This window comes from Homalodisca vitripennis, unplaced genomic scaffold (assembly GCF_021130785.1).
Source record: "Homalodisca vitripennis isolate AUS2020 unplaced genomic scaffold, UT_GWSS_2.1 ScUCBcl_4864;HRSCAF=11287, whole genome shotgun sequence".
Lineage (NCBI taxonomy): Eukaryota > Metazoa > Arthropoda > Insecta > Hemiptera > Cicadellidae > Homalodisca > Homalodisca vitripennis.
The window spans coordinates 1-18,921 of record NW_025780970.1 but is presented as its reverse complement, the minus strand read 5'-3'; the positions used below and the strand labels follow the sequence as shown (position 1 = coordinate 18,921).

General features: G+C 31.1%; 1 protein-coding gene across 1 annotated transcript; it reads left to right on the top strand.

Annotated features, from left to right (window-relative positions):
• Nucleotides 1-883: 883 nt before the first annotated feature.
• On the top strand, nucleotides 884-17,791 carry LOC124373113 (zinc finger protein 277-like). Its single transcript, XM_046831507.1, is given in 9 exon segments — nucleotides 884-980; nucleotides 3,161-3,393; nucleotides 4,374-4,551; nucleotides 5,381-5,428; nucleotides 5,430-5,474; nucleotides 5,476-5,588; nucleotides 14,941-15,097; nucleotides 15,233-15,436; nucleotides 17,732-17,791. Coding segments are annotated over 8 exon segments (1,005 nt in total). The 5' UTR covers nucleotides 884-980; nucleotides 3,161-3,193.
• Nucleotides 17,792-18,921: the final 1,130 nt, after the last annotated feature.

Below are 18,921 nucleotides of genomic sequence, written 5' to 3'. Positions count from 1 at the left end.
CATTTCTAAAAACTAAAATAGGTTAGATTATTTAATATACACTTCCTAATACTATAAAATTGCAATTTACAATTTCGCAAACACACCAGTCTACAATATCTGAGCATATTTTTACATGTCCCAGGTTTGTGAAAATATTTTAATTGAATCAAAACACATGCAAAACAAAATGGTAGCTATAGTCATGTCTGAATAGGAAAGGAAGCGGTGTAATATTTTTCTAATATCCAGCAGAAAGCAGATAAGCACCAATTGAAATATATCATACTAACGAACATCTAGTCAATAATAGTATTAAAATTAGTTTTTAAATGCAAATGCGAATCAACCAATTATCGGCAGGAGTGATGTCACCGATTAGTTATTTTTGAAATCTAATACGAAAAAGCTTATACTAATATATTTGGCTATCCGTACTCTGAATAAATAATAACTAAATAGTCATTTTCTTTGAAATGCTAATCGTTGTATTAAATGTCATACACCTTCTATACCACCGTGAAGTCAATGTTGCAGTTATCAATCTGAAGGCGCTCACAAAAGTTCAAAAACTGAGAAAAATTGTATAAAGCTAATTATTAAAAAGCGATCTTACACAAATCTACAAAGTTTTTCGTATCTATTATTTTCCACAAAGGTTTCCCGTTAAATGTATAATAAATAAAAATCCCAAATATAATCGCTCAGCCGTAGAAAATGTGGGCGTTCACAGCTATAGAAGCATGGCAGTCTACTTACAGGTTTCATGACATACTCAATGCTCTTTTTCTGTAAGTAAACAGGAAAAAAAATTAATTTCGTAAAATCTGTGAGAATGGGGTTATGTGTGTAAAACTGTACAGTAAAATATATTAATAGTAATTATTATTTGTAAACATGTAGTTTTTAATGAATAAATATCACCATTCGAGGAGAATTCTTCATTACTATTGCTGAGTAATTGATTGATTACTTAGTCATTTTAGTATATTTTGAGAAAGGTAAGGGCAGGTTTGTTTAGATGAACGTGTTTGAAAAATGTTTGTTTTTGTATTTGAGAGTGAAGGTGGCCTAATGTGTAATCCAATATTTGGAGTCCTAATTTGATGTCGAGTTGCCAACTAACTATACTATAACATAACCCTTTTCAGTGCTGGGGTAGGGTATGATAAGCAGACCCTGTTTTTTTATATATCGATCGATACTGATTAATTTTTTTTGAACTATTAACTTAGATAATCTATATAAATAGCTGTAAACACTTTAAAATAATACATGTGAAGTAGGCTAATATTTCGATTTTACATAAGTAAATTTGATCATTAAAAATGGCAGTCAATTTTAGAAAACTACACGACATTGCTTTAACCCTTTGAACCCCAGACCAAAATATTGATGTTGGGAAAAACGTACCAAAACCATTTGACCTAAGAACTACAGAGAATCCCCGGAGCAGAAACAGCTGTATTGCATATTGTTTTGTAAAAAATTAATATTTTTGCTATTTTTTATGCTATTTGTCTTGTATTACACACCAAAATGTCCAGAATGAAATTGTGTAAACAGAAAAAGTTTAGTCTGAAGTATAAAAAATTGTTTAACAACATTAAAATAACTTTGAAATATATGTTTATGGTTTTTTAGGTAAAAAAATAGATTTTAAGATTTTTTAATTCAAAAATAAGAAAACTTTTTACTATGTGCACCCACATTTTATTTTTCTAAATTTAATTTTTATGTATGTACAAAAACAATTATATTGATATCTCTAAAGATAAAGATTTTGCAACCACGATCTCACTGAGGCCGGTTGGTCATTGTCCGGAGTAGGCCTAGCGGCGGCGTTTACCGCGAGAAGTAGATAGCTGATTAAGGCATTTCTTCGTCATCTGAGTCCGAGATAGTTGGCCTATAGGTAGGATCAACAGCAGTGTCATCACTGAAAACTGATGAGACGCCAGACCAATCGTCATCTGATAGGTCAACATCCAGTTGTCTGTCCAATTCACTTGGGTGATTTACAATGTTGTCACTCATTGTTCACAGAACTGATTATTACCATAAGATTAAAACTAAAGAAAAAGTGACTAAAAACAGTCCTCAATTACAACATTTAACTTAATTCACACGCACAAAGACAGCATACGTAGCATTAGACCGCTTTGTAAACAAATACAGCTGTAGCAACAAAGAGTAATATATTTTTTTGACCATAGATGTTATTTTAAATACACTATATTACTAACAAAAAATGTGTATTTTACTAAAATACTCATAAATATGTATTAATACTCGTAAAATAAGTATTTTATGGTTTCAAATAAATATGTATTAAATGCATATGTACCATGGCGACGATATTACGTCGCACGGGGATTCTCGCATCTTCATTGGCGACGATACATCGTTGCCACGGGGATCTTCGCGTATTTTCTCGGCGACAATATTTCGTCACTTGGGGTTCAAAGGGTTAAATGATGATAAGACATGTTTTTTGTGGCTTCAACATGTTGGATCTTTCTCGGTTTCGAAGTTTTTTTGTTGTTACGTTTTCTTTATTATTTAAATGTAATTTTTGCTATCACTTCTCTTAGTTTTATTGTTTGATTAATGGTTATGGTTTCTTTATTACATGATGATTACATTATACCATGATGTTATTGTTTAGACTATTCTACTAATTTGAAACATGTGACTTTAATTTAGTACCTCAGATACATTAATTGGTAGTTCTGTTATTCGATACAGGCTATAAGTATCAATGATTGTAATAAGCGATATAAAAACTGAGTCACCATCTATTACCATTGAATATGATTCATTTAAAAATAGAGCAGTGAATTGAAATAAAAAGCCTTTAAATCCACTTAATAAAAAGAAAATAAATGAGGAGAAGATTAAAATCAAACTTCATTAATATTTGTAATCAGATTTTATTTTTAACTTTGGCTTACTTGTGATAAATAGCTGTACCCAGTGTTTGGAGCAATGTTGAAAGAAGAAATTTCTTCTGTTCTTAATAAATATTGTGAATTGGGATTAGTGAAATCTTGTTAATGATCAAATTTGTAATTGTGAATCTTGTTTAAAAAAATGTTAAACTGTTTAATGTCATATACGATAGATAATTTAAAAAATGTATTATTTACATCTATCACATTATAATTGATTTAATTTTAAGGTCCAGCAACAGAATAAGCAAGTGGATTCAAGCATGTTCGGACCATTAAGCTTCCCCTCTTATGAAAATGATTTAAAATGTGTCCCATATGAGAGTGCACCTATTGTAACTACGTGCTGCTTGTGTGAGAGAAAATTTAATCTTGAGTTACAACAGGATGAATTTTTGCAACACATTTTTGACACCCACAGACTGGTCATTGCTGATGTTCCTCTCATTGCTAGTCTTGAAAAGTAAGTAAAACAAAGAGTAATTTAAATGGATAAAACTAATCTAGTGTAGGTATAATTTTAAATTTAACAATACAGTAATCATTTTCATAGTGTTTTAGTAATTAGTAGTTTTTTTTTACTGTGAAATGCGTTCTTACAAAGTAACTGTACCTTTAAACTAAGAGTGGGCGGATTGGTGTTTTTGAGTTTGAGTGAGGCAAAAAGAAATTATCTATAGTTTTTTTCAGTTTCAAGTCAGATATAATTATACGTTTAATTTATGATTTATCACAGTGTCCAGAAAAAACTTGCTTAAAATTTCAGATCTAACATGTGTATTTAATATTACCACACTGTTAATTTATTGGTAATTGGTGGTAATAGTTAATTTAGTGTGTTGCAAATAAACTGAAATAGATTTTAAATACAAATAGTTCAATCCCTATCCATTGTGTTTGTGATGGTCCTTTTGGATGATAAGTTAAGATCTTTGTGAATGTTTAGTTCAGCTCCATTTCACCTTATGTTTAGTACAGCGCCTGAAATCTTATGCTGTTACAAACTTGATTCCTGGACTCTGGAGTTAAAAAAAAGTATCTGTCTGAAGAAATTCAAAAAAGCCAATGAAGAAGCATAAAATTAACTTTTTGCACTGTTATGACATCAGAGACACCTACACTACAGAATCAAGTGTAATCTAGATGAAAAAGTGTTCTCACTGCCACATCAGGTGCACAATTGAGTACACTACAATGTTTTAGACGTGAACAAAAAGCACGGCAGAGCAACCAAGTTTTCTACAAATAACGTAGCTATGGTGGGAAGGGATGATTCAATGTGAATGTTGAGTTCAACACAGTTTTCACATTTGCATTCAATTCTGTTATTTCTTCCTTCAAATTACCAATTACTTATCTAAATGTGTAGAAGCTTTTAACATTTGTTCAGATAATATTGTATTTGTTACTTTTCCTGTTCGTTCATTATTTAACATTTTACAGGTACATCAGTTACTGGAGAGTAAGACTAAAAGGAAAGAGCCTTAAAGAATTTTGTTCAACTGTATTGGTAGATGTTGAAAAGGACAATGAAATATTAAAGAATCAGGAATATTTCCTGTTATCAGATGTTCTTCCAGAGGATAGACAGTTGAGAAAAGGCCTACAGCAACAAAGATTGGTAAATATACAGTGCAAACAGTGGTCAACGTTTCTTATTATGTCAGGTTTATATAACAGTTTATTTGTCACTTAAGAGTGATTTAGCTTTTGGAATACTAAAGGATCAACATAAAGCATTGGCTTGTTGAGTCATACAGATTATGCCAATACCAACTGAAAAAAATCCCTAAGTATATTAATTTATGTATATAAATAAAATTTTGCAGTAACATTTGAATGGAAGGAAAATCATCATCAAGAATTTTACATTTTAGGTATGTTTCAGGAATTGGTGTCATATGAAAAAGTTATATATCAGGGACAGTTTCTATTAAATTGAATAAGTATAATGATATTATAAACATATATTAACATACAGTTCACATAATAAACAGAATAAATTTTGTTTATTTTATCCCAAATTACCTTCAATAAAGTTTAAATTTTATTATGATCATACTAATTCTTCCTTTAACAGGTTGACTGTTCTTATTGTTTTCACCTTAAGTGTTTTATATATTGAATAAACTGATACAACAGAGTATCGAAGGACGTGACGGAACATAACAATGGAGTTTCTCACATAGATGGACAAACAGACAGACAGACTGCCCTTAACCATTTGACTCTAAAATCACCAACAGAATTCTATGTATCAAGTTTTAAATGTCTCTTGACCTTTCTATCAAGAGTTGTTATTGAACAGAACGGACAACCACAAGATTTTAAGAAGGCCCTGTTGGATCATGAGTAATTTTCTTACTAAGGATGTAGAGTCAGGGAGATTTATTATTATTATTTTATTATTAAGTTGGGACTAGAATTTACAGTTGTGAGATGTATTCTAGGAATGGGCTCTTGACCAACAGAAATCAGAAAGGGAAGATAGAAATTTCTTTCTCCAGAGGATGTCTCTTCTGCCTCGCCCATATAACTGGCACCCCGGGCGCAATACTTAGACCATCTTGCTGAACAACACAACCTCCAGCTCGGTCACCCACACAACTTAGTCTTTGTAGATCAGCTCATTGACAAATTACAGGAAAAGATAACAAGGTAAAAGAGAATTGATGTGTTAATTTATTTTGGGAGACTTTCAAAATAAAGATAGTCCAAGATTACGTTAAACGGACTATATCAAAAGGAAAAAAATCTGGGGGATAATTATTTTACTTTGTCACATCTCTACGTAGCTCCATAGATATCAGTGTATGTTCATTATTATATTAGATTTAATAGAAAAATACTACACATTTCAGGTTATAAAATAATTTGCAAATTTGGTTTGCAGAATTTTTATTTATGTTAGAGGCTTTGACTTTATATGGGATTGAGGTAATAAGAAATTATTTATCCTAATTAAAAACCCCAAAAGGTCACTTTTAATGAAAACAGTACATTTTTTAACATTAATCCTCAACCCTCCAACTGGTATTAAGCAATTTTTGACACATTAACTGTTGTAATATGATCTCTCACAGCAAATCTATTTTTACTTGGTTTGGCTAAAACATACGTAAATTTTAAGGTATAGATGCAAGGTTTCATATTATACCATAAAACATTCTATAGTTCCATTAAATTTGTCATTAAAAATTTTAAACTTGGACATTCTCATTTCCGATTGCGATTTGTTCACGTAATTGCTGAACACGCAAAATTTACTATACATTTGTCAAAATTTCCTTTAAAGAGTTTTTGTTCTACACGATTGTGTGTATCATTATTGGAAAGGGTGTACTCTTGGCTTTCAGAAACGTTGTTTCAATAGCCTGTAAGCAAATAAATGTCTATACAATAGTTGTTTGAAAAGATTGTTTTGTAATCCTTGTAAATCCCAAAATTCCGAATGCGTCGAAAAGAGCTTCATTCAATTTTATTACTTTTTTGTACTCTATTGTTGTTTGGAAGTAGTGAAAATCATATGAAAACAAATAAAAACTCCAAGCAACAGTATCATTATTGAAGACAATGAAATATTTTATTTTTATTCTGTTGCACAATCACCGACTCACCTACTAGATAGAATTATGCATCCTGGTTGCCATAGTGATTTCTCAGTTTTTATTACACCATTTGACAATACGCGTATTGTTTACTATTTATTTTTATCTTTAGATATTTAATTGTTTAGTGTGTATACATAAACGTTTGTGTATTGATTTATAAATTTTTGAAGTGAAAAATGTGGAAGCTTGTGTAAGGTTTTTACCTACAGGTTGGCCTATGTTTATAAAATTTTTATAAATATTTTTATTGCTGAGTAAATAATTTATTGTACATTTCACAATTAGTGTTAATTTGAACAGTAGTGGGATTAGGAATGTACAGTACAACCCCGATAAGTCGGCCCCCGTTAATTCGGAAGTCCGGCTAACCCGGACCGATTTTCAATTAAAAAATTAAAAATCAGACAAACATTTCAATAATAAAAACGTAATATTTTTGAGTGGTATAGTATCAGTGAATCGATGTTGCATCAGTATTTGATGAGACTGTACGACAGTGCGTGTGTGACTCATGGCACACGGCGGCCGAGTGGCGGTCATTGTCCCGAATTCTCGGAAACAATAACAGACGCGTATTTCCCCAAATCCTCTCTGAAGTCGATGAAAATGACATTACTCTGTGGTTAGGGGCAGACAATAACGGAGGCTATGAGCCACTTACTTACGAGGAAGTCATCGCGTCATTTTTACCTGATGCTAATGAATCAGACGCTGAGGAGGCAGACGGTGACATTGAAGATCCAGTTATGAGTCATGGAGATGCAGTGACCAAACTAAACGAACTAATGGTTTATTTTGAGCGGCAGGCAGAAACATCGCCGGCTGAATTGCTCATGTTGAAGAGACTGCGGGATCGCACAGCACGCAAGCGGCAGACGACATTGGCACAACCAAAACTGACTGAGTTTTTTTACCAGGAAATGAACAGTTATAAATGTACTTTAAGGATTAATAATAATTAAATGTCCATATGTTTGATGTTTTTACAATTATAATGGAGTTTATCTGTAAGTATACCGTATTTTATTAATTTTTTACCGAATTCTCCGGCTTACCCGGATTTTCGTTAACCCGGATCGGCCGCGGTCCCGATTAATCCGACTTATCGAGGTTCCACTGTACTGGGTAGTGAATCAGAAGACAATGTTAATTTGGTAGATATGGATGAAGTTTTGTCTAGTGAATTAATTGTGCCTGATTCTACTGACTTTTAAAATAATAAAAATAAAAATACATTGTTCATTTTTGTAAACTTATATAAATGCACTTTCTATAGGGCCGTGAATCATTTTTGGATGAAAAAATTGTTGCCTAAAATAGATTAGGCCTTTATTTTACAGGTTTTACTTTTGTAAAAATTTTAATAAATTTATTTTTTGAAGTAAATTCAAATGATTCGATATTTTTAAATGTCTGTATCTTGAAAAATAGATGAGCAGTGGTTAAAATAAGAAATCCTTACAAAAATGTAAAAAGTGCTTGCCATTTTGGAAATTAAGGTGGTCAGTTCAGGTTTAAACTCACATGCATTTTATTTAAAACTATTGAAATATTTTGTCACAGACTTTTAGCTTTTTATACTAGAATTAAAACAAATTCTTACTCTTCAATACTAGGTACAAACTTTTGGGCTTGCAGCCTCCACCTCTGAATAGAAAAAATCAGACAAGAGTTATAAAACCTACTTTATTTCTTTAGTTCTGTGTAGCAGTATTAAATAATTGCTACCATACAATTAGTGTTACACATGTAATATTGGCTTCACTAGTATAAAATAACCAAAAACAAATCCTTACTCTTCAATACTAGGTACAAACTTTTTGGGCTTGCAGCCTCCACCTCTGAATAGAAAAAAATCAGACAAGAGTTATAAAACCTACTTTATTTCTTTAGTTCTGTGTAGCAGTATTAAATAATTGCTACCATACAATTAGTGTTACACATGTAATATTGGCTTCACTAGTATAAAATAACCAAAAACAAATCCTTACTCTTCAATACTAGGTACAAACTTTTGGGCTTGCAGCCTCCACCTCTGAATAGAAAAAAATCAGACAAGAGTTATAAAACCTACTTTATTTCTTTAGTTCTGTGTAGCAGTATTAAATAATTGCTACCATACAATTAGTGTTACACATGTAATATTGGCTTCACTAGTATAAAATAACCAAAAACAAATCCTTACTCTTCAATACTAGGTACAAACTTTTGGGCTGCAGCCTCCACCTCTGAATAGAAAAAAATCAGACAAGAGTTATAAAACCTACTTTATTTCTTTAGTTCTGTGTAGCAGTATTAAATAATTGCTACCATACAATTAGTGTTACACATGTAATATTGGCTTCACTAGTATAAAATAACCAAAAACAAATCCTTACTCTTCAATACTAGGTACAAACTTTTGGGCTTGCAGCCTCCACCTCTGAATAGAAAAAAATCAGACAAGAGTTATAAAACCTACTTTATTTCTTTAGTTCTGTGTAACTAATTTCTGTGTAGCAGTATTAAATAATTGCTACCATACAATTAGTGTTACGCATGTAATATTGGCTTCACTAGTATAAAATAACCAAAAACAAATCCTTACTCTTCAATACTAGGTACAAACTTTTGGGCTTGCAGCCTCCACCTCTGAATAGAAAAAAATCAGACAAGAGTTATAAAACCTACTTTATTTCTTTAGTTCTGTGTAGCTGTATTAAATAATTGCTACCATACAATTAGTGTTACGCATGTAATATTGGCTTCACTAGTATAAAATAACCAAAAACAAATCCTTACTCTTCAATACTAGGTACAAACTTTTGGGCTGCAGCCTCCACCTCTGAATAGAAAAAAATCAGACAAGAGTTATAAAACCTACTTTATTTCTTTAGTTCTGTGTAGCAGTATTAAATAATTGCTACCATACAATTAGTGTTACGCATGTAATATTGGCTTCACTAGTATAAAATAACCAAAAACAAATCCTTACTCTTCAATACTAGGTACAAACTTTTGGGCTTGCAGCCTCCACCTCTGAATAGAAAAAAATCAGACAAGAGTTATAAAACCTACTTTATTTCTTTAGTTCTGTGTAGCAGTATTAAATAATTGCTACCATACAATTAGTGTTACGCATGTAATATTGGCTTCACTAGTATAAAATAACCAAAAACAAATCCTTACTCTTCAATACTAGGTACAAACTTTTGGGCTTGCAGCCTCCACCTCTGAATAGAAAAAAATCAGACAAGAGTTATAAAACCTACTTTATTTCTTTAGTTCTGTGTAGCAGTATTAAATAATTGCTACCATACAATTAGTGTTACGCATGTAATATTGGCTTCACTAGTATAAAATAACCAAAAACAAATCCTTACTCTTCAATACTAGGTACAAACTTTTGGGCTGCAGCCTCCACCTCTGAATAGAAAAAAATCAGACAAGAGTTATAAAACCTACTTTATTTCTTTAGTTCTGTGTAGCAGTATTAAATAATTGCTACCATACAATTAGTGTTACACATGTAATATTGGCTTCACTAGTATAAAAATAACCAAAAACAAATCCTTACTCTTCAATACTAGGTACAAACTTTTGGGCTTGCAGCCTCCACCTCTGAATAGAAAAAAAATCAGACAAGAGTTATAAAACCTACTTTATTTCTTTAGTTCTGTGTAGCAGTATTAAATAATTGCTACCATACAATTAGTGTTACGCATGTAATATTGGCTTCACTAGTATAAAATAACCAAAAACAAATCCTTACTCTTCAATACTAGGTACAAACTTTTGGGCTGCAGCCTCCACCTCTGAATAGAAAAAAATCAGACAAGAGTTATAAAACCTACTTTATTTCTTTAGTTCTGTGTAGCAGTATTAAATAATTGCTACCATACAATTAGTGTTACGCATGTAATATTGGCTTCACTAGTATAAAATAACCAAAAACAAATCCTTACTCTTCAATACTAGGTACAAACTTTTGGGCTTGCAGCCTCCACCTCTGAATAGAAAAAAATCAGACAAGAGTTTATAAAACCTACTTTATTTCTTTAGTTCTGTGTAGCAGTATTAAATAATTGCTACCATACAATTAGTGTTACACATGTAATATTGGCTTCACTAGTATAAAATAACCAAAAACAAATCCTTACTCTTCAATACTAGGTACAAACTTTTGGGCTGCAGCCTCCACCTCTGAATAGAAAAAAATCAGACAAGAGTTATAAAACCTACTTTATTTCTTTAGTTCTGTGTAGCAGTATTAAATAATTGCTACCATACAATTAGTGTTACGCATGTAATATTGGCTTCACTAGTATAAAAATAACCAAAAACAAATCCTTACTCTTCAATACTAGGTACAAACTTTTGGGCTTGCAGCCTCCACCTCTGAATAGAAAAAAATCAGACAAGAGTTATAAAACCTACTTTATTTCTTTAGTTTCTGTGTAGCAGTATTAAATAATTGCTACCATACAATTAGTGTTACGCATGTAATATTGGCTTCACTAGTATAAAATAACCAAAAACAAATCCTTACTCTTCAATACTAGGTACAAACTTTTGGGCTTGCAGCCTCCACCTCTGAATAGAAAAAAATCAGACAAGAGTTATAAAACCTACTTTATTTCTTTAGTTCTGTGTAGCAGTATTAAATAATTGCTACCATACAATTAGTGTTACGCATGTAATATTGGCTTCACTAGTATAAAATAACCAAAAACAAATCCTTACTCTTCAATACTAGGTACAAACTTTTGGGCTTGCAGCCTCCACCTCTGAATAGAAAAAAATCAGACAAGAGTTATAAAACCTACTTTATTTCTTTAGTTCTGTGTGTAGCAGTATTAAATAATTGCTACCATACAATTAGTGTTACGCATGTAATATTGGCTTCACTAGTATAAAATAACCAAAAACAAATCCTTACTCTTCAATACTAGGTACAAACTTTTGGGCTGCAGCCTCCACCTCTGAATAGAAAAAAAATCAGACAAGAGTTATAAAACCTACTTTATTTCTTTAGTTCTGTGTAGCAGTATTAAATAATTGCTACCATACAATTAGTGTTACGCATGTAATATTGGCTTCACTAGTATAAAATAACCAAAAACAAATCCTTACTCTTCAATACTAGGTACAAACTTTTGGGCTTGCAGCCTCCACCTCTGAATAGAAAAAAATCAGACAAGAGTTATAAAACCTACTTTATTTCTTTAGTTCTGTGTAGCAGTATTAAATAATTGCTACCATACAATTAGTGTTACGCATGTAATATTGGCTTCACTAGTATAAAATAACCAAAAACAAATCCTTACTCTTCAATACTAGGTACAAACTTTTGGGCTTGCAGCCTCCACCTCTGAATAGAAAAAAATCAGACAAGAGTTATAAAACCTACTTTATTTCTTTAGTTCTGTGTAGCAGTATTAAATAATTGCTACCATACAATTAGTGTTACGCATGTAATATTGGCTTCACTAGTATAAAATAACCAAAAACAAATCCTTACTCTTCAATACTAGGTACAAACTTTTGGGCTTGCAGCCTCCACCTCTGAATAGAAAAAAATCAGACAAGAGTTATAAAACCTACTTTATTTCTTTAGTTCTGTGTAGCAGTATTAAATAATTGCTACCATACAATTAGTGTTACGCATGTAATATTGGCTTCACTAGTATAAAATAACCAAAAACAAATCCTTACTCTTCAATACTAGGTACAAACTTTTGGGCTTGCAGCCTCCACCTCTGAATAGAAAAAAATCAGACAAGAGTTATAAAACCTACTTTATTTCTTTAGTTCAGTTCTGTGTAGCAGTATTAAATAATTGCTACCATACAATTAGTGTTACGCATGTAATATTGGCTTCACTAGTATAAAATAACCAAAAACAAATCCTTACTCTTCAATACTAGGTACAAACTTTTGGGCTTGCAGCCTCCACCTCTGAATAGAAAAAAATCAGACAAGAGTTATAAAACCTACTTTATTTCTTTAGTTCTGTGTAGCAGTATTAAATAATTGCTACCATACAATTAGTGTTACGCATGTAATATTGGCTTCACTAGTATAAAATAACCAAAAACAAATCCTTACTCTTCAATACTAGGTACAAACTTTTGGGCTTGCAGCCTCCACCTCTGAATAGAAAAAAAATCAGACAAGAGTTATAAAACCTACTTTATTTCTTTAGTTCTGTGTAGCAGTATTAAATAATTGCTACCATACAATTAGTGTTACACATGTAATATTGGCTTCACTAGTATAAAATAACCAAAAACAAATCCTTACTCTTCAATACTAGGTACAAAACTTTTGGGCTGCAGCCTCCACCTCTGAATAGAAAAAAATCAGACAAGAGTTATAAAACCTACTTTATTTCTTTAGTTCTGTGTAGCAGTATTAAATAATTGCTACCATACAATTAGTGTTACGCATGTAATATTGGCTTCACTAGTATAAAATAACCAAAAACAAATCCTTACTCTTCAATACTAGGTACAAACTTTTGGGCTTGCAGCCTCCACCTCTGAATAGAAAAAAATCAGACAAGAGTTATAAAACCTACTTTATTTCTTTAGTTCTGTGTAGCAGTATTAAATAATTGCTACCATACAATTAGTGTTACGCATGTAATATTGGCTTCACTAGTATAAAATAACCAAAAAACAAATCCTTACTCTTCAATACTAGGTACAAACTTTTGGGCTTGCAGCCTCCACCTCTGAATAGAAAAAAATCAGACAAGAGTTATAAAACCTACTTTATTTCTTTAGTTCTGTGTAGCAGTATTAAATAATTGCTACCATACAATTAGTGTTACGCATGTAATATTGGCTTCACTAGTATAAAATAACCAAAAACAAATCCTTACTCTTCAATACTAGGTACAAACTTTTGGGCTTGCAGCCTCCACCTCTGAATAGAAAAAAATCAGACAAGAGTTATAAAACCTACTTTATTTCTTTAGTTCTGTGTAGTAGCAGTATTAAATAATTGCTACCATACAATTAGTGTTACGCATGTAATATTGGCTTCACTAGTATAAAATAACCAAAAACAAATCCTTACTCTTCAATACTAGGTACAAACTTTTGGGCTTGCAGCCTCCACCTCTGAATAGAAAAAAATCAGACAAGAGTTATAAAACCTACTTTATTTCTTTAGTTCTGTGTAGCAGTATTAAATAATTGCTACCATACAATTAGTGTTACGCATGTAATATTGGCTTCACTAGTATAAAATAACCAAAAACAAATCCTTACTCTTCAATACTAGGTACAAACTTTTGGGCTGCAGCCTCCACCTCTGAATAGAAAAAAATCAGACAAGAGTTATAAAACCTACTTTATTTCTTTAGTTCTGTGTAGCAGTATTAAATAATTGCTACCATACAATTAGTGTTACGCATGTAATATTGGCTTCACTAGTATAAAATAACCAAAAACAAATCCTTACTCTTCAATACTAGGTACAAACTTTTGGGCTTGCAGCCTCCACCTCTGAATAGAAAAAAATCAGACAAGAGTTATAAAACCTACTTTATTTCTTTAGTTCTGTGTAACTAGTTCTGTGTAGCTGTATTAAATAATTGCTACCATACAATTAGTGTTACACATGTAATATTGGCTTCACTAGTATAAAATAACCAAAAACAAATCCTTACTCTTCAATACTAGGTACAAACTTTTGGGCTTGCAGCCTCCACCTCTGAATAGAAAAAAATCAGACAAGAGTTATAAAACCTACTTTATTTCTTTAGTTCTGTGTAACTAGTTCTGTGTAGCTGTATTAAATAATTGCTACCATACAATTAGTGTTACACATGTAATATTGGCTTCACTAGTATAAAATAACCAAAAACAAATCCTTACTCTTCAATACTAGGTACAAACTTTTGGGCTTGCAGCCTCCACCTCTGAATAGAAAAAAATCAGACAAGAGTTATAAAACCTACTTTATTTCTTTAGTTCTGTGTAGCAGTATTAAATAATTGCTACCATACAATTAGTGTTACGCATGTAATATTGGCTTCACTAGTATAAAATAACCAAAAACAAATCCTTACTCTTCAATACTAGGTACAAACTTTTGGGCTTGCAGCCTCCACCTCTGAATAGAAAAAAATCAGACAAGAGTTATAAAACCTACTTTATTTTCTTTAGTTCTGTGTAGCAGTATTAAATAATTGCTACCATACAATTAGTGTTACACATGTAATATTGGCTTCACTAGTATAAAATAACCAAAAACAAATCCTTACTCTTCAATACTAGGTACAAACTTTTGGGCTGCAGCCTCCACCTCTGAATAGAAAAAAATCAGACAAGAGTTATAAAACGTACTTTATTTCTTTAGTTTATTATTGAAATGTAATAATTTTACTAAAAGATATTATGTTTTTTCAGATTGCAGTGCTTGTACTGTGAAAAGGTGTTCAAAGACAGAGTTGTATTGAAAGAACATATGCGAAAAAAGCTGTGGCACAAAAGGATCAATCCTGAAAACAAAGAATATGACCGATTTTATATTGTGAACTATTTGGAACCTGGGAAAACATGGAAGGTAACAAATTGAAATGGCTTCTGTCATTTAGATAATAACTCGTCTTCTAAGACTTGATCATTTAAAGTAATCTCTTTTTAAACATAAGCCTTTTGCACAAGGGATGTTAAGTTTGATGATGATGTATGAATACAGGAACAGCAAGGCCCAGAGAGGGAGACAGCCACTTGTGACGAGGACACGGACTGGTCTGACTGGACTGAGGAGACAGGAGACAGTATTGTGTGTCTACTTTGTCCCCACTCTGGCACCAACTGGGAGGATGTCACATCTCACCTGGCAAGTGAACATAACTTCAACTACGAAGAGTTGACCGCAGACTTAGATTTTTACCAACAGGTTGGCATTTGAAAACTTAAAATCACTATTTTTAAGGAATTTGTCACCTTGGCCAGATTTAAAGATTAATCTAACCACAGCAGGCTGTGTGATAATTTATCGTCACAAATTACAAACAAATATTAGGTAAATATGTTTTTGTATATGAGTAGAAAATACAGTGACTAGTAGCACTGTTTATTTTCTTCCATAATTGGGTTTTAATGCAAAAACAAATCATAAAGCAGTGTAAAACTTATATATTTTATTGGTGTAATAATATCAATATTGATATTTGTACGTTTCCATACCAACGAGATTTTGTTTCTTTCATTGTTTCCAGTATCGCTGCTAAGTGCATAAAAGATTTAAGATCTTTTGTTAACATTAGTTTATTGAATAAAGTAGTTATTTTGTGCTTCATCTGATGTCTATTCTATATAACAAGAATTGGAGAAAACTTTGCAGATAGTTAAAACCGTTTCTTACAAGCTTTAGACGAGAGTATTAGATCAACATTTCTAGGCTGATGATCAAGTAGCCGTATTTTTTTGTCAATTGTTTTTCGTGTTTGTTTTTTATTTGGAAAAATATTAATACATGAATTTTATTTATAATTTCATGACCCTTTCACGTGGTATAGCTAAAAATGTAATTATAAAGATATATGAAGTTTGAGTGTTGAGATATGTGCAAGTTTGAATAAAACTCAAAAGTATATAAAAAAGTAACACATATTAAAAATTTATTTTATTTTAAGAGAAAAAAATATGTATTCTTTTCTTTGTTTTAGTGTCCAAAAAAAAAAACAAAAATTATGAAGGTCTCATAAGTGGTTGCGGAACAATTGATTTGCAAAAAGCTTGCAAATATACAAAAATTATGATAGCAATTTAAGGGGGGGTAGTATAGTAAAATAGCTATGGAACTTAAAGGGTTAAATATAACATATAAAAAATACGTAAAAGTTTAAGTAAAATATGTGCATTTTTTCTCTAAGCTACTTCTCATTTTAATTTTGTTATCCGTAACTTGAAAAACAGGTATTTTGTAGTAGTGATTAAATGTTTATCTGTAATTTGATGTTAATTTTATGTCTTAATTTACCGGGAAACCACAATTTTTTCATACAATTTTATACATAAATAAAGATTAGTGTTGTAAATCAACTTTTTATTTTTACGCCTGTAGCTAGTTTACAAATATGAAGCCAAAAATTAAACTTATAATGTATTGTAGAGAGAAAATTAACTAACATGGTAGTTAATGTACTTTCAGACATTATGTGGGTCAACAGTAAACCACAATAGATCTATTTGCCTTTAAAGAACACTCATTAATTTGAAGTGATGTGCGTAGGTACTATTATTAACATTGTCATCTTTTTGTCTTTCATATTATGTAGCAAAAAATTTTGTGAATTAAGGAGGAAGAAGTTCTTAATTACACTTGGAACTTGCGTCTTAACTTCCTATTACAATATTTATATAAACTTCTTGTTATCCGATATCCATATAACAAGATCACAAGATATGCAGAATCTCATTTTCCAGCATTCCCTTTCTCTCCATTTTCTGTCCTTTGCCACGTATTCGTTGACTGCTGATGCTTTTGCCAACACACAAAACAAAATATTCTGTATTTTTGTTATAAATGCCAATGAAAACAAAGTTCTCACTACAAGCAATATAAGCAAGTTGATTCCAAGCAAAGTTTGTGGCACAATACTCTTGTTGTTGAGGAACCAATTACTTTTTTTATGGTCCCAAAAGAATAAAAAGTAAATAGATCCGGAATTTATAATTCTATTCTAATGAAGAAAGTGGTTATTTTTTAATAATCTATATTAATTCTTTTTACTTTTGTTATCTTTATGTCTAGAAGATAAAGGCATTCCTAAAGAAAATCACATTTCCAAAAAATACTACTCTTTTATACCATTTAAAAAATTTAACTTTAGTTTTTAAGATTTATTTATAAATTTTTAGTGTTATTTGTTTTTTAATTAATTGGTTTGTAATAAACATATTTACAGTAATTCCAAGATCAGATAAAGCAATAAAGTAAAAAATGCCTCTTACACCCCAAAACACTGTTTTGGCACAAAATCACTAACTTATATGGAATTATATGGGAACTTTTAATAGGTTGGTGTTTCATCCTTATAATATTTTTGAAAGTAAAGCTGGTGACTGCATTGTATTTTATCCTTGTAATATTTATTAAGGCAAAGCTGGTGAACTACATTGTATTTTAATCCTTGTAATATTTATTAAGGCAAAGCTGGTGAACTATTATTATTGTAACATTTTGAAGGTGAAGCTGGTGAAACTACATAAGACGGCAGGTGTACAAGAAGAGCTGTATAATCTGTGACGAGAAGTGTGACACAAACGATGATCTGTTGGCCCACATGAAGACAGCAGGACATTTAACCATGCCTCATTGCATGATGTGGGATCAGCCATGAGTAAGTTAAGTTACCTCAATTTTCAAATGTAATACAAGCTCTGACATTTAATTTATATTTTACACTTATCACTTTATTTGCTCTAATTAATTGCACATATTTTTTTATATGTTTTTAAAAAGATGAAACACAAGTATGAGCAGTTGAAGATACATGTTAATGTATGGGAACAGTTTACTAATTTTAATATTTGAATAACATTTAAACTACAGTTCACTGACTGAACTGTTTGAGCTGACAATATTATTGTTTTACAAACTAGTTAAATTTTTAAAAAACAATTAATTTAAAAGTAAAATTATTCAAAATGTTAACTTAATATATTCTTACCCTCTTACAACATATTAAGAAAAAGTCTAACATTAATCACTGCGCTTTCCATTAGGTACTACTTCCCCACGTATGGAAAATGACCTATTCTTATGTCAAATTGAAGATTCCAAATCTTCTGAAGAAGAGGAAATAAAGGAGAAAATGTAAGTATATGATAATTAGCTTAAAGACAACATTCCATATTTTAGTGTGACACTTCAATTTTTTTACTTGAAGGAATTTTCTAAACATTACGTTTAATTTTAGTATCACATTTGAACACAGCTTTAGGCCAACTTAAATCTATCAACTCAAAATTAAAAAGGACCATGTGAATTAACCAGCGGCTATATTTTTAATTGCCACCAAAGTTATTTAGGCAATAAAATACTTTGTATATTTATCATACTCTTTTAAACACTTCAACTATCGATCACTGCAGTGTCTAATAAACTGACAATAGTAAAGCTTGTGCTTGTGTAAGCTACTATAGTGAACATTTTAATGTTCAATAGGTACAATATTGTACCTATGAAATCAAATGTATTATCTATGAGAACAATACATATAATTTTTATTAAAAGTACTCAATATTATATTTTCAATGCTGGGGGAAAAAATAAATTTAGCAAATTAATCAATTACATATTGGTAAAATTGGAAAAAATCCTATAAATACCTTCTGGGTGCGAGATCAAGATTGATTGTATCAGTTAAAATTGTA